At 44.4% G+C, this 17,351-nt stretch overlaps 1 protein-coding gene across 1 annotated transcript; it reads left to right on the forward strand.

Annotated features, from left to right (window-relative positions):
• Positions 1 to 702: 702 nt before the first annotated feature.
• Positions 703 to 15,949, forward strand: LOC131692199 (uncharacterized). The gene is made up of 2 exons (XM_058979109.1): positions 703 to 1,059; positions 14,106 to 15,949. Exons 1-2 carry the CDS (start codon positions 703 to 705, stop codon positions 15,471 to 15,473), a joined length of 1,725 nt encoding a protein of 574 aa, XP_058835092.1. The 3' UTR covers positions 15,474 to 15,949.
• Positions 15,950 to 17,351: the final 1,402 nt, after the last annotated feature.

A 17,351-nucleotide genomic window follows, 5' to 3' on the forward strand; every position in this document is an offset into this window, starting at 1 on the left:
GAAATTTCCAATCTGGACGAATGGCTCGAGGATTCCGAATATCTCGATGATTCTGAATATATCGAAAATTCTGAATATCTCGACGATTCCGACTACGATTCCGAAGAAAACATTTATCCGGACAGCGACGTCAGCATTGATCCGATGATGAGTGGATTCGAATATACCCATGATGAAGATTACTACCCACAGTACAACGAAGAAATAGACGAGTTCGACGACAACGCATCTTTCAATCCCGTTTTCCAGAGCACCCTACGTAATATCAACGACACCTACTTAAAAGACGAATCGCTAAATTCCTCAAGAAACGCATCGACTGGATTGCCGAAGAGGGTAGCCGAACTGAGAAAATCCGAACCATTCCGGAAAGCCGACGGCACCTATGCAATACGCGAAACAATCAACACCAGCAATCCCGATGGAACCAAGCAGCGAATCACGAAGACTATCAGCGGTCCGGATGTGTCCGTCGTTCAAAATTTAAGTGAAACTATTGATCTACCCAATCGAATTTTGAACAGCAGCTACAACTCGGGTGGATATCCAAATGCTACCTTCAACATACCACCGACTGCGGATCCGAATGCTACCTACGATCTCTAGGCAACCGAGTAGGCTGTGCTTGTATAGTTGGTGCTTGGCATTTAATATATTTTTACACTTTTAACTGGTCGCGAAAATTTTCTGTGTGTTAATAAAATGGAACAGGAGAGACGTAAATTAGAATTGTACTTATTGTTGAGCCAGAGCGCATACGCTCTGATATTAGCTTTGCTAAAAGCAGCGCAAAATGGTAGTCCGCAAATTCAATCGGCGATCAAACAAAAAATGGTGCCACTTTTTGAGGCTTTGCGGCTGTTTTTGAAGGGAAGGTCCGTTTGGCACGAACATCGAATGACACCGACGCCCCGCAGAAAGCTCGAACCATCCAGAAGTATTCGGGACATGAGTGCTGCCTTCAGCAGATCCAAGATCGGCCGTGGTGCGCACAGTTCTCCGTATTCCTATACGGCGATTCCGGCAGGTGGCACACCGATGCGGCCACATACTAGAGCGGTAAGCTTTTTTGGATATATGTATTAAATATGGTCAGATTTTGAACTTTTCAACCGAAACTGAACATGTTTCGTTTCGATTAAAAAATAATAACCTCCGATTCTGTTTGTTTGTCTGAAGCCTTGAACTGAGTTCGTGATATAGTGTAGCCGATCCAACCGGCAAGAACTGGTCCGGTTCCGGTCATACATATCTGGTAAAACTGGTGGTGTCATAGTTACGAAAAAAAAACTTTTTGTTGCCTTGGAAACAATATTGTTTACTGTGTCAAAACAGGTGCAGGGCAAAATTTTCTTATCATTGCACACTATCATTTTGTTTTATGTCTAAAATTATAATTCCAAATTTCAAAAAACCTTTCGAGTCCACAGTTCTAAAATTCAAAATATTTAAATTTTGACGGCTTCTATAGTTTAAGAAATGATAGTTCTATAGTTTCATAAATTTTAGAAACTTCAGAAAAGTTAATGCTAAGGTCGTCAGAAATGTAGACTTTAGAATTTTAGGCTATAGAACTTCAGGCCTAGAACTTTAGAATTAGGAAATCGTATTTATTTTATCCTTACTCAATTTGTTACGATATTATTAACTTCCTTCCTTCTCTGGAATCGCGACTTAATTTGTGTATTATTTCTTACTTTCCTACTGCTCTCAAAGGGTTTCATATAGTGTGAATATTGGTTTCCGGGAACTTAATTCTTATTCCAAAACCTATATGTAGTGAAACAAAGTGACAAAATAGCTAGAATAGACGAGTTATGCAAAATCAGTTTTGCCCGGTTTACTTTCATGTAAGTTCAGTAAATTACGAGACTTAAAACAAACACTTTTATTTTCCGTCTTTTCCCCAGGGCACACCTCGGCCTCAAACTGCGGTTCGACCAAACATTCAAAACCGGCCCCGTCTCTTGAACCTGTCAACTACAAGTCACTCTGCCGGAACTCCGAGCCGATATCCCATTCTCACCAGACTGCTGCATTCGCTTGCCAATTCCGCCGATGAAAGCGTGTATGCAGAAGCACTCGGACCAATCGCCAACGAACCTAACTTTAACCAGCAACTGCTGCGCGAAATGAAGGTTTTACGCACCATGCTGAATGATTCCGACCCGACCGCCGGTTCCCCTGCAGTGATGAATAAATCGCTGAACGCTACCCTGGTGCAAGAGATGAGTCTGTCGAACCGGGTCCGACGGTTGGAGAGGGGCATGCAACAGCTGCGTAAACAGATGGATCGACTAGAAAGTGTTGCTGGGAGTGGTTGTATGAGAAACGCATGACAAAGTTTGGTGTGGTAAGGCATGGCATGTTGTCAGCAGAGAGCAGAAAGTGGCGCGTTCGTGTGGTGAATACGTTTCGAAACGTTACGATCTCTTTGATAACGCTGATAGTCCCTGGCGGTGGTAACGAAGAACTAGTGCATGTCGGTTCGTGTATTGACTATCACGTTGCTAATGCTTTCCGCTAGATGGAAATTAGAATCGTTGAAGGAACTGCGTCTGCAAAAAATGTGATAGGGTTGTTAAGGTAAATATTATTCGGAAATGAACAGAAAAATTATATTTACATGCGTTTTGATTTCTGTATAATAATTTTTATAAAAAATATTCGGAAATTGAGGTGATGCAACGATTTTGAATGAAAATAGCTGGGTGTGATTTAGGGGCAAATCGTCAAATTTTTAACCAGTGTACGAGAACTAGGTTTGCCTTTTTCAATACAAGTTCTTTTTCCATTCATTGTACAAGCTAGGTTTTGATTTACTAAACGTCCTGGAGTAATCTGAAAGATTTCGTTTTAACAAACATATCGAGTATGTATTTAAGGTATGTAAAGGGACATTAATATTTGCAATATCGGATTAGTTTTTCATCTCGTTATCTATGTTCTAGTCATTTAGGGAATACGTATAGTTTTAAGGCCTATAGCATTAAACTAAATGAAGTTAAGGCAAATGAAAAGTCAAATGACAGGCTTCCAACAAATAGTAATAAAATACTATTCAGTTCATTTAAATATATTTCGAATAACACGATGGTCAATTGTTTTGCACAACTTTTATGAAATATATTTTTAAGCTTGTTAGCATGTGGACCAAACACTATTAAATATTGGAGCTAGTAGAACAAAGACTGAGTGAAAAATTATAACTACGCAATTTAGTGAGTGAAAAGATCGGACCATATCGTTATATGGATAATTTCTGTTCCTAGGGTAGTTGCATACACTTTGTAGGACTGGGATCATTTTCGCAAAATTCATGAATCGTACTAAAAGAAGATGAAACTACCATGAGAATCAAAATAAGAAGGCTCCGTTCGCACGTTTGCCATGTTGTTCGGAGATGAGATACCGCGACATAAAACTAAACTCAACATAATACTATAAATACACCACTGGCGGCTCCAGGGGGTGGCACGAGGGGCACGTGCCCCCCCTATTCAACCAAAAAGTTTTCCATCCTTAGAGGATTCCTTAAGGAATATATAAAATAATTTCTGTGTTTCATTTGACAAATTTTTCACCAAACTCATCCCCCCGGCCAGGAAATGTGTTTCCAAGATTCGATATTGTAGGACCACACAGATACCACTATCCACGAGCCTAATACGCCGTAGATGTGCATCCAGCAGCGTGTAGTGGTTTGCCATGAGTCGGGACATCACACGAATGAAGTCACGACCCTTGAACCAAGGTTTTGTCGATACCTTAGGGACTATCGAATATAGCCACCTTCCTAGTCCCCATTGCTCCGCGAAGTTTGCCAACTTTCGAGGGTTCTCTGATGAGTAGTACTAAAAAATTCGTTGAAGCAAACTAGTCGTTCATAAATGTCACCTTCATTATTATTTCCTGATTATACATCATATTAACATGATTTAATCTGTTCCACAATATTTCGCCACGTCACTCGGTCAGTTGCTGCCTGTCTCCAACCTCTCAGGTGCCCGATACTCGCCAGGTTCTGCTCCACTTGGTCCAGCCACCGGGAACGCTGCGCTCTTCTCCGTCTTGTACCTGCCGGGTTTGAGGTGAAAACCAACTTGGTGGGATTGTTGTCCGGCATCCTTACAACATGACCCGCCAACCGTACCCTTCCAGCTTGAGTTACTTTCCGGATACTTGGCTCACTATAGAGTCGCGCAAGTTCGTGGTTCATCCTTCTCCTCCACACGCCATCCTCCTGGACACCACCGAAGATCGTTCTCAGCATCCTTCTTTCGAATACTTCGAGTGCTTGCAGATCCTCCTCGAGCATAGTCCACATTTCGTGCCCGTAGAGAACCACCGGTCTAATCAGTGTGTTGTACATGGCGCATTTCGTGCGGTGGTGAAGCTTCGTGGATCTCCAAGTTTTGTGGAGCCCATAGTTAGCACAACTTCCAGAGATAATACGCCTTTTGATCTCCCGACTGGTGTTATTGTCCGCAGTCACCAATGAGCCTAGATAGATGAACTCGTCAACCACCTCGAACTCGTTGTCGTCGATCGTAATACTACTGCCCAAGCGTTCCCTATTGCAATCGGTTCCGCCAGCCAGCATGTACTTCGTCGTAGACGTGTCATATGCGGCTTTAAAGTCGATGAACAGGTGTTATTTGTCGGGACCTGGTATTCACGGCATTTTTGGAGGATTTGCCGTATAGTAAAGATTTGGTGGTTTGTTGATCTGCCGTTGAGAAACCGGCTTGATAACTACCGACAAATCCATTTACCAGCGCCAGAACAGAATCTGGGATAGCACTTTGTAGTTTTCACAGCCCAATTCGTTGCCTTTCTTGTATATCAGGGTGATGACCCTTTCCTTCCACTCCTCCGGTAGCTGTTCCCTGTCCCAGATTCTTTCGATTATTCGGTGCATGCATTCTGTCAGTTTCTCCGGACCCACCTTGAAGAGTTCCGCTCCTAGACCATCCTTACTAGCTGCTTTGTTGTTCTTGAGCTGTTGAATAGCCTCGTAAACCTCATTCATAGTGGGCGCCGGTACATCCCCGTCAGCTGCGACACTGATACAATCGTCCTCCTCGAACGCCCGATTGTCGGCCTGCGCATCATTCAGATGTTCATTGCAGTACTGCCTGCACCTTTCGACCACCTCACGTTCGTCCGTCAAGATGCCACCTTTCTTGTCTCTACACATTTCGGCCCGCGGCACAAAACCGTTGCGAGAGTCATTCAGCTTTTTGAAGAACGCCCGCGTTTCCCGAGAGCACCTTCACCTTAGCTAAAAAGTCCGCCTTTTCATTGCCCGGAATGGAGCAATGAGAAGGGATTCAAACCAAGGTAATCTGGAAAGATTTATCAGATACAGCACTCCAAATGTTACGAGGAGTGCTGTTTCTTCGAGCGGATAGCGTCAATGGAGCTGAGGCTACCCAAGATGACGAAGTAATGGTCTGAAGGTAATGTGTCAATGACACCAAGGGTATACTGAATAGCGACTAGTTCGGCGGCGTTAACTGAAGCAGGGTCACTGGATTTGTAAAAAGCGGTGAACTTTTGATTGAAAATACCGAAGCCAGTGGACCCTTCGAGGTTTGAGCCGTCGGTATAAAACATTTCAGAGCAGTCGGCTTCTCGGAATTTATAATAAAAAAAATTTCTGGAACCGTTTGCGGGCTTGTGTGGTCCGGAATTCCATGAATCTCATGTTTCATGGATGTGTCGAAGAAAACAGTAGACTCAGAAGCATTCAAGAAAAGGGCACGGTTGGGATTGTAAGAAGAAGGATTTATATTCTGCGCCATATAGTCAAAGTACAGGGACATAAAACAGGTTTGAGAATTGAAATCGATAAGCCCTTTCGAAATTTTCAATCACCACCGGGTTCAAGATATCGCATCGAATGAGCAATCGATATGAGAGTTCCCAGAATCGATTTTTCAGCGAAAGGACGCCTGGTAGAACTTCGAGACTCATCTTATGGGTCGATTGCATGCACCCTAAGCCGATAGCCCCGGGGGAGGGCTCATGTAGCTAAATTATAATGTCGATAAGTCACCATGCGAAAAAATGCATGTGCTTTTCCGACAACAAGTTTAGTAAAAAGTTGTTTAAAGTCGCTGAGAGACCATGCTGGTGCAGCTTCTCTGAAAGAATCACTGAATGAAAAGCCCCTTTAATGTCTAAGAACACTGATGAAATCTGCTCTTTGCTGGCATAGGTCATTTGAGTTTCGGTTGAGAGCAACGCAAGACAATCGTTCGTCCCTTTGCCTTTGCGAATGTCTAATTATGTGTCCGACAGTAAGCCATTTGTTTCGACACAATTGTCGATACCGAATAGGACCATTTTCTCGAACAGCTTCCGGATGCAGGAGAGCATTGCAATCGGTCGATACGAGTTGTGATCGGAGGATGATTTTGCTGGGTTTTCACTTGCTTTATTGTTACATGATAAGAGAGCGAGTGAGAGCTTCACCATCGAAATAGTGTTTCGTTCGTGTTATCGTGAGGGGTCGCGGGGCATTCTTTATTTCGTTCGGATTATCCGTGTTTTCATAGGTCTGGTTCCAACGACCGATTGTCCGCCCAACGGGTTATGGGTCCAGACTAGTTCGTGATTGTGGAAATCAGGTTTGAGTGAGAAAAGTTACGGAAGTTAGGGTACGTTTAATCGGTTGTTTGTTTGCGGCGTCGAGCTCCGGCCGAGGGATTCCTGCAAGCGGTAACATGGCGGATTCGCAGAGGTTTGCATTGCAGAAGTTAAACAACCACAACCAGTTAAACAACCAGTCGTGGAAGTTTAAAATGGAGATGTTGCTGATCCGTGGACGAATGCGGATGCAAAAGCTAGGGCTCTGCATAGAAGACGACTAGTCAAGTTTGATGCGCAACTGTGCGACTGTGAAGGACGCATGGGATGCGTTGAAGACCTACCACGATAAGGGGTTGGAGGTCTACCTCCTGAAGAAGCTGACGCATCTGGAAATCAAGGAGGAGGATGTTGGTGACAAGATTCTCGAAAAACTGCAAGTCGCAATGTTGTTCTGTTCGCTGTCAGACTCCTTTGACTATCTTGTGACGGCGTTGGAGCAACGGCCACGGGACGAATTGACGATTCAGTCTAAGTTGCTGGCGGAAGCAGAAATACGCCGGGAGCACAGCGGAGGTGCTACTTCGAGCAGTGGACACGCGTTGCGAGTGGATCATCGCCACCCACGTGGAAGTGGTGGTAGCAAGTTGGCTGGTGGCGGGAATAAACAAGCGGAGATGCGATCCTGTTTCCAGTGTAAACAACCGGGACACCCGAAGAAAGATTGCCCGAATGGTGGATCTAACGAATCAGCGACGAAGCCGGTGAAGAAGAAGTCAGATGAACCGAAAGCCAAGCACATGACGGAGAATCGGAAGTTCTTCACTGTGTTGGAACAAACTGATGGTACGAGCTTGATGTTGGCCGATGGCGAGCGAGCCGAAGTAGCTGGCACGGGCCGTGGAATCATCACTGGGGTGAACCGATAAACAACGAGTTGAGCGAGGTATTGTATGTGCCGAAACTTACCAGTGGACTTATGTCGGTGAATATCCTTGAGAAGAAGAGCTTCGATGTGTTGTTCACCATCAAGCAACATGGCGGATTTCAACTACGACAAAGACAACGGGCACACTTTCGACACGTGGTTTTCTCGTTATGCCGATCGCTTCGACAAGGATGCCGCCAGACTGAATGACGCTGCCAAAGTGAGAACTACTGAGAAAACTGAGCCCACCGGATCACGAGCGGTATAATAGCTTCATTTTGCCAAAGCTAGCTCGTGAATTTTCGTTTAAAGAAACCGTCGAAAAATTAAAGTCTGTCCGGTGCTACGGTGTCTGTTTTTCGCAGACGGTACAACTGTCTCCAAACAATCAAAGAGGACAGCGATAATTATCTTGCTTATTCATGTAAGGTCAATAAAGCTTGCGTCGATTTTAAGCTGTCAGAATTGACAGAAGAACAGTTCAAGTGCCTGATTTATGTATGTGGTCTCAAATCGAAAGAGGATGCAGAGATCCGGATGCGCCTAATCAACAGGCTCAATGAAGCGGCGGAATTGACACTCCAGCAAATGGTAGAACAGTGCAACAATTTGGTTAACCTAAAACAGGACACAGTGATGGTTGAAAATCTATCATCTGCAGTGAACAAAGTCGCACACAAACACATCCAACCCAAACGTCAAAATCAGTTTTCGAGCAGCAGCACCACCAACCGGGAACAGCCCAGGACACCCTGCTGTTCGTGCGGGGGTGTGCATTACAACAAGGACTGCCGGTTTCGGGATCACAAGTGCCATGGATGTGGCAAGCATGGACACAAAGAAGGGTACTGCTCGTGTTTTCCTTCAAAAGGCTCTACAAGCACCACGACCATCAGAGAGCAGAAGAGAAAAAAGCGAAAAACTACAACAAAAACAGTAACCGTGCGGAAAGTCAGCCGAGGGCGAAAATTTGTAAACGTTAACATCAACAACATTCCGCTTCGCTTGCAATTGGACACAGAGTCTGACATTTCACATCAATCGTGGATCAAGCTCGGTCGACCTAAAACAAAACCAGCGGAGTGCAATGCCAAAACAGCGTCAAGAGAACCTCTAAAACTATATTCTGAGCTACAATGCAACGTTACCATTAACGGGACGACGAAAGAGGGTAAGTGTTTCGTTGCTAACCCTAATGTCAATCTGGACATTTTAGGCATTGACTGGTTGGATTTGTTCGAACTGTGGAACCACTCGAACATTTCGTTCTGCAATCAAATCAGGAGCCAGTACCCACAGAACGTAGCAGCACTTACGTTTCCCCGAGGTGTTTACATCGAAGATGGGTCTTTACAACAAAACTGCGTTTCAGCTGGTGCTGAAGGGCAATCCCAAGCCGGTGTTTAGACCAAAACGACCGGTTACATACAGCATGGAAAGCGTAGTGGAGGATGAACTCAGCCGTCTTCAAAGTTTGGGCATCATAAAGCATGTTGATTTTGCCCCTATCGTCGTTGTTCGGAAGCCGAATGGATCTGTTCGAATCTGTGCCGATTTTTTAACGGGTCTTAACAACGCTCTCGAACCGACTCAATATCCGTTACCGTTACCAGAGGATATATTCGCCAAAATGGCCAATTGTCGAATTTTCAGCCACATTGATTTGTCCGATGCATATCTGCAGGTTGTTGTCGATGAGGCTAGCCAGCCACTCCTCACCATCAACACCCACAAAGGTTTATTCCAGTTTACCCGGCTGTCACCAGGCATCAAATCAGCCCCGGGTTCATTTCAACAGTTGATGGATACAATGCTAGCTGGTATCGACTGCACAGTTGGTTATTTGGATGACATCCTCATAGGTGGTCGGACAGAAGAAGATCACAAGCGGAATCTTTATTTTGTACTAGAGCGTCTGAGAGAGTACGGGTTCACTGTTCGCATCGAAAAATGCAACTTTGGAATGCAACAGGTGAAATACATAGGACAAGTACTTGATGGCAACGGGATTAGACCAGATCCGGACAAAATCGCTTCTATCATTAGCATGCCACCGCCGCATGACATACCGACGCTTCGTTCCTACCTGGGTGCCGTTAATTATTACGGCAAATACGTAAAGGAAATGCGAGCTTTGCGACATCCAATGGACCAGTTACTCACGACAGGTGCAAAATTTGAGTGGTCTCCTGCGTGCCAAAGATCGTTCAACCGTTTTCGAAAGGTTCTTCAATCACCATTATTGCTGACGCACTACAACCCTGAGCTGGAAATAATCGTGTCAGCTGATGCTTCGATGTTCGAACTGGGTGCTCGAATCGCCCACAAGTTTTCCGACGGCCCAGTAAAAGCCATTTTTCACATGTCTCGAAGCCTCACATCGGCCGAAAGCAAACATAGCCAGATTGAGAAGGAGGGCTTAGCTTTGATTTTTGCAGTGACCAGGTTTCACAGGATGATTTTTGGTAGGCGCTTCACTTTGGAAACCGACCATAAGCCACTCCTCGGTATCTTTGGATGCAAGAAAGGTATTCCCACTTACACAGCAAACAGACTACAAAGATGGGCCCTCACTCTTCTACTGTATTACTTCGAGATTCGCTACGTGTCAACTGACTCCTTTGGGTACGCAGATGTGCTTTTCACGCCTAATTAATAGCAATATTCGACCGGAAGAGGATTTCGTCATAGCAACCATGGAACTGGAGAACACGGTTAAAAGCGTTGTCAACCAAGCACTGCAACCCATACCTTTTTCGTTCAAGCAGAGTACAACAGAAACAAAAGCTGATGATATTCAGCAGGAGGTTATTCGTCATGTCAATAATGGATGGCCCCCAAAGAAGATTAATATTTTTCGATCCACAAATACAGCAGTTTTATTTGCGACGAGATGCTCTCTTAGTCGTAGAAGGATGCCCAATGTACAGCGAAAGAGTGGTGGTGCCACAATTGTTCCGTAATCGAGTACTTCAGCAACTGCATAAGGGGCATCCCGGTGTTGAACGAATGCGGTCCATTGCACGTCAGTACGTTTACTCGCCAAATATCGACGAAGATGTTTCCAAATTGGTCAAAGCCTGCAACGCTTGTGTCGATGTGGCGAAAACCGACAGAAAGACAAATTTGGAGTCTTGGCCCGTCCCGAAGAAACCCTGGCAACGGATACATCTAGATTACGCTGGCCCTATAAAAGGTCAGTACTACCTCATCTTAGTGGATTCGTTCTCAAAGTGGCCCGAAGTTATCCAGACAAAGGACATCACTAGTGTGGCAACCCTGCGCATGCTGCGTGCCGTTTTCGCCAGGTTCGGAGCCCCGGAGACACTGGTGACAGACAATGGAACCCAATTCACCAGTGAACAGTTCGAGAAGTTTTGTCACGACAACGCAATTCTACACCTGAAGACGGCTCCGTTTCATCTACAAAGTAACGGCCTCGCAGAAAGATTCGTGGATACCCTCAAAAGAGCATTTCGCAAAATCTCTGCAAGGGGAGGAACAGTGGATGAAGCCATCGATACTTTCCTGCTGTGCTATAGGTTTACACCGTGCCGTAACGCACCAGGAGGTAAGTCTCCCGCTGAAATCTTACTTGGCAGACCCATGCGGACCTCTCTCGAGCTACTGCGTCCACCAACTCTGCTCAGTAAGGAAACTCACAACAGCCAAGCGGAACAATTTAACCGAAAGCACGGTACAAAAGCTAGATGTTATTAGCCGCAAGATACCGTCTGGGAAAAACTGTTCCGGAGTAATAAATGATACTGGGAAGCTGGAACGGTTGTTGAACGAATAGTGGCAAACGAGGCAGCGGGCTCAATGATCCCACTAAACATTCTTCTGGTCAGTTGTAGAACGAGTGATACATTACCGGAGTCAGTTGGTGATAATTCTGCGATTTCAACACAACCGTCAAACCAACAACCAGAGCAACAGTCAGATGCACATCAGCATCTCGAGCACCGTCCCCTGAGCAACCAACAGCAACAATCGGTTCCTCGCCAGTCTTCGAGATTACGAAGACCGCCAGCGAGGTATGATCCGTATCATCTGTATTAAAAAGGGGGAGGTGTTGGGAGTACCTCCGCTAACCGATTCAACCACTGACTGGGCTCATCAGGTGACAGAGATGTTATCATGAAAGATGTCAACGCGTTCGTCGGTGACCGGAGGACGAGTGTCATAGTTCGTTCACTCTCATTTGCGATAGTTTTTTTTAAAGAAATTAGTTATAGAATAAATGTTCCTTTTATATATAACGTGAGTCACTTATTCTACCAAAACCCATATCGCAAAAGTAAGGATGAAGAAGACTTGCTTGGATATGAATCGTCCGAAGAAGTGTATCACGGTGAAGATGCTCCTATTCCGAAGAATAAAAACCAGCGGGAGAATCCTCGTTGTTCCACCCGGAAGTGTGACCGGCGCAATTTGGAGACTATTTCGTTGGTATGGCAACGGTGGACCAGCATGAGCCGGCTACGTACGAGCAAGCAATCATCTGCCCTGACAAGGAGGAATGGATTGCGGTAATGGATGCTGAGTACGAGTCGGTGGTGTCGAACGTTACTTGGGAGCAAGTGGGTGTACAAGAGGAACTTGGATGCGGACGGCAAGGTCGAGAGAATGAATCTGATTTCGAGGAAATATTTGCCCCAGTGGCTCTACCTTCCGGGTGTTGTTATCTGTTGCGGGCTATCGGCAGATGTACGTGAAACACTTGGACATTAACTCTGCGTTCCTCTACGGAAAGCTGGACGAGGTGGTGTGTATGCGCCAGCCTCCGGGGTACGTGGCGACCGGAAGTGAGCAGAAAGTGTGCAGACAAAAGCGAAACATTTATGGCTTGAAACAACGCTAACGGATATTCTTGGATTCGAACAGTTTAGTTCCGATTCGTGTTTATATCGAGAACAGATTCGGAAATTGCTGTTGGTCTGTGCACAAGAGGAGGAAATTGACCAGTTCGAGCAAGCGTTGCAGGAGCGACCGAAGATTACAAGGCTAGGTGACATCCGCAGTTTCTCAGGCATTCATGTGCTTTCATCAAAAGAGTGGTGGCACGATCTGGTTTAGGCAACGCTAAAGGATCGAAGTACCCCATGGATCCGTGTTACTACAAGGTGACCGAGGATAGCCCGAAGATGGAGAGTAGCGAGGAATACCACAAGTTGATCGGTTGCCTGCTGTACTTGTTCGTCAACAGCCGTCCAGACGATGCAGCGGTGGTTGGAATCTTGAGTCGGAAAGTTAGTTGCCCGTCGGTGACCGACCGGACCAAGGAGAAGCGCATAGTGCGCTACTTGATACACACAGTTAACTACGGATTGACACTTGGAAGGAGTGGACGTGAGCTACTGCTGTCAGGATTTTGCGATGCCGATTGGGCGGGCGACAGTCGTGACCACAAATCTTGTGCTGGCTACAAGTTCGGTCTAGGATGAGCGACCGTGACACAGGTGAGCCGCATACGTGGCCCTCTCAGAAGCTACGCAGGAAGTTGTTGGGCTACAACGTTTACCAGCTGAACTGAACGAGAAATAATGGCGACCGACGAGTATCTTCGAGGATAACAGGAGCTGCCTAGATTTCGTCGCATTGGATCAGCAGAATAAAAGTCTAAGCACATAGACACGCGCTACCACTTCGCAAGGAGCTCCTGTTCATCGGGTGATATCGAGTTGCAATACTGTGCATCGGAGTACATGCTTGTGGATATTTTGACCAAGCCGGGTCAAGAGGTTCGTTGAAAAGATGAGATTGGCAATCGTGCCGATGGAGGAGGAGACCGTTAAGGAAACTCGGGGTTAAATTCGCGAGGAGGAATGTTGCGCCTTTTCCAGATATTGTACTTGGGGTTTATGCGCGAATACACCCTTGTAGAGAAAATATAAATATTTTGTTCCATTCAGACGTTTGTTAGCTGCGCTGGGTTCATCGAAAAAACACGTTGTTCAAAGTGCGTGATCGTATAATTCTCTAATTTGGTTGGACAATTCCTGGTCTGATTCCGACGATCGATATATTGAAAATGTAAACTTATATCCCATCAATAACATTAAAACAAAACAAAACTACATACAACCAAGGATGTAAGCAAACAGCAAATCAATTAAATGTATAAACAAACAGAAATTATTATTAAAATCGCAAATAAAATAAAATTTATTGCAAAAATAGATTTTTGAAGGTGGCCAGGATGAACAAACGTCTAGTGGAATGCAAAAATCAATATGCAATTTCTTATGAGTAACCAAAACATAAAATAGTAATTATTTATCAGTATTGGTGTAATACTTTCGTAATGAACAATACTAGATAGCACGACCACCCAAAAATTCTGTTCCAGTGTGTTAAAAAAAGAGTTAGTTCAACATTTCGACAGTTTTACAGGTCCGATATGCCGTCTGTAGGAAGTACTATAGGAAGTAATACAATGAATTTAACCCTTCTCTGCGCAAGTGCGATTTGTGACATAAGCTCATTGATTGATTTCGTTTTAACGATTAATTTAAAATGTTTGTCTTGCATTAAAATATTTTTTATAGCATCTTAATGTCCCCTATATCTATTGTTACAGCATATCGAGAAGCAAATTACTTCTCAGCGACCAAACCTCCTTCAAGTGCCGCGAAATGCAGAATTCATCCAGAGTACGCACCGAGGGCAAACTCCCCTATCATCCGGGTTAATGCAAACGCCTCACCGACAAGGTCTTCCCCAAATGCCTCGGATTCTAATACAACAAGCTCCGCCGTCATCTGGGCTAATGGAGACTCCTCGCCGACAAAATCTTCCTCAAGTGCCTCGAATTCTAATACAACAAAGTCCGGAAATAAGTCCACTAGCGTATCGGAAACAAGCACGACAATCACCTGAGCGATGCTATGGAAAAATTCAACCTCGACGCCTTGTGGAGGCGTTTGATTCACCCCAGAACCAACGTACACTAGACGACAGTTTTCAAGAAACACAGACGCCAACACCGTTCTATCCTCCAGACTCTTCGGATCCTCACAATAGGATTCTCGATCCCGACGAAAGCATCGTTATGCAACCGAACTCTCCTGGCCTGCTAAACAGCACCTTTCTATCGGAATATTCGCCAACTCCCGAGGACAGTCTACAGGCATCACAGACTCCCACGCAGTACTACAGAACACACCCATCCTTGCCCACTCCAGAACAAAGCATCCCAATATCGTCGCAAACTACAGGCGACAGTATTCAGGTGCCACAGACTCCCGTGTCACAATCTTCAGATCTCCAGAACAGCCCTGTTGAGCCTCCGTCACCCTATGATCCCGATGAAAGCATCCTTATGCAACCGAATACCACTGGCCTGCTGAACAGCACCTTTCAATCGCAACATTCCCAAACTCCCGACGACAGTTCTCAGACTCCGATGCGGTTCTACGGTACGCGCTCACCCTCGCACAGTCTGGATAAAAGCTTTTTGCAATCGTCGCAATTATCTAGCCAACGTTTTCCGGTTCTACATAAGCTGCTCGGAGTTTTCTCCGAAACGGATGATAAAGCCCTCTATTCCCAGCGTACGGTTCCGATACTGGACGATCCGAACTACAGAACTCGTTTGTTGCGGGAGATTGACGAGATGATTGGCTTGACTTCCGATAACATGTACAGCTGGGGGAACGATACGCTTGACAGTCGCCTCGGCCGAATTGAGGTTGACGTGGGACACCTGCTGGAACAGTTTACCCGATTGGAAAAAAGGCCGGATGCCGAACCAAAAACTGGCGACAACGGTGAACTGAAGTCCGGTAACGACGGTGATCCGAAGTCCGTCGGCGATGATGAACCGACGTCTGTCGAGGATGGTGCACAGATGTCCGTCGATGTTGAAGAAACGACGAAAGAGCAGGAACCTGTTGAAGAGAAGGAAGAAAACGATCCAAATTCGACTAGTGATAAAATTACAGCTTAACAAATTATAAAATATATGTTTTAATCGAACTCACCTAAAAATTGAAGACATGTTTACGTTTTCAGTCTTTCCCACTCAAGCAGGCTGAACACAAAAAGCCACACGTTCTGCATCATAATTCGCCAGGAATAATTAAAAAGGCCGACAAATCTAATCTCGCCGGCTTTTGCCGTTCACTAGCGAAAGGGTTCGTGACTTGGCGACCGGATATACAATGCATCAGCAATGATTCGTTACAGAGTTACAACCAATAAAGTGAGGGAGACGCTAAGTATTTTATCGGTCAATTTAATTTAATCGGTGACGCTAACCACAATCCTCACCACCACCCATCTGATACTGGCATCATACGATGGGGTTACACCTGTTCTGGCAGCCTCTAAATTAGCATCAACCGGCGTATTGTGCCCATGTACAGGAATAGAAGCTTCCAGGAGTGAGCTGCAAATCAGAAACGGATCGATGATAATAAAGCGATAAAATGTACATTTTTAATTGAGACCGGCAGAGTTAAAATCTCACATCTGTTCCGCTAAGTCGTGATATTCGATTAAAATAAGCTGAACTGATTTGTTGTTCTTACATGATAAAATTACTTGGGATCAATCGTCGGGAGTCGTATTATTCCATAGGTTTATGACTTTCTGGCTGTTGGTTTCGATGGTAGAAGCCTATCGGCGGATGGTACTCTAGAAGGTTCTGCGGGAAGAACAATCCACGAGGGTGTCAGCTGATAATGCTAATTGATTGCTCTCGCTTGGCTAAAGTTACCAAATTAAGGACACGTTGAATAAAATGTAAGGTCCTGTTGCACTTAGAATCTAGGCAAGAGTTGATATTATTTTGTTAAGGATCAAACCTGAAGAAGAGAAGATTTTAATGTGATGAATAAGGGAGCGTCTACCCTACTTTCATCAAAATATTTAAGAGATGACGCTGCTTTGGTGGTGGCTAGCGTGAATTTAAATTTATGGGAAAGATATTAAAACTTGAGATTTCGGAGAACCTATAATATTGTAGTTGTAAAATGGATACACATTTGATGCAGAAAAATATGGGAACAGTTTGCAGATGTTTATTTAGATACTTACTTAAAAATTTTCAAATAAAATCTAAAAAAAACTGTTTGCGTCCATACATATTACCCATTAGTTTCCACCAGGCCCGTGCGCAGAAAATTTTCAAGGGGGGGTTGATTTTTTAACGTTTATTTTAAAAAAAAAAACGTACATAAACCCTCAAACTTTGAAGATTTTTTCAGAGGCCTGGACCTAGTCTTGTAAACGACTCTGCTCAACAAATTGGATAAATGTTTGTTATCGAGAAGAAGTCATCAAAAGTCACCGCTGCATAGTGGTCGGAAACCCCAAAAACGCAAACTTAATTCACTAGAGGTCAAACCATCGAATATATCCACAGGGTATCTTTGGACGAATTGTTCGTAAGAATAATACCCACAACCTGATAAAAATTAAAATTAGGCAAGGCTTACTACGATCAAATTAAAAAAAATAAACTTTTTATGCTGACGAGGTAGAATGTTGGTGTCTTCGACAAAGTTTTAGAAATGATCGTAATAAAGAATTTTGTTGAACTAGTTCAACTTTTAGGATTTAATGTTACCGATTTTTAAAGCGTTTTCTATGGCAATACCCTCAAATTTAGTTTCTTTAAGTTAATTTTATCCACTGTGACTTTTCGTACAAACCGTGCTCTAGACAAATATGGAGGCATTAAACCCACATAATATTGATGAAGACTGTAAGTAAAAATACCCAAGTAAAAACATCACAAAATGAGCCCTAAACCTTCTTACCTTTATTATGCGTAGTCCGGACATTGAAAATAGTGCCTGCTCGTTCATTTTGGTTTGCACTT

The sequence above is a fragment of the Topomyia yanbarensis genome, chromosome 3, assembly GCF_030247195.1.
Source record: "Topomyia yanbarensis strain Yona2022 chromosome 3, ASM3024719v1, whole genome shotgun sequence".
Taxonomy (NCBI): Eukaryota; Metazoa; Arthropoda; class Insecta; order Diptera; family Culicidae; genus Topomyia; species Topomyia yanbarensis.

Excerpts from the sequence above, each read along its gene's own strand:
- LOC131692199 (XM_058979109.1), top strand. The coding sequence starts at position 703 with ATGGAACAGGAGAGACGTAAATTAGAATTGTACTTATTGTTGAGCCAG. Across the intron at positions 1,060-14,105 it reads TGCGGCCACATACTAGAGCG|CATATCGAGAAGCAAATTAC; the intron begins GTAAGCTTTTTT and ends CTATTGTTACAG.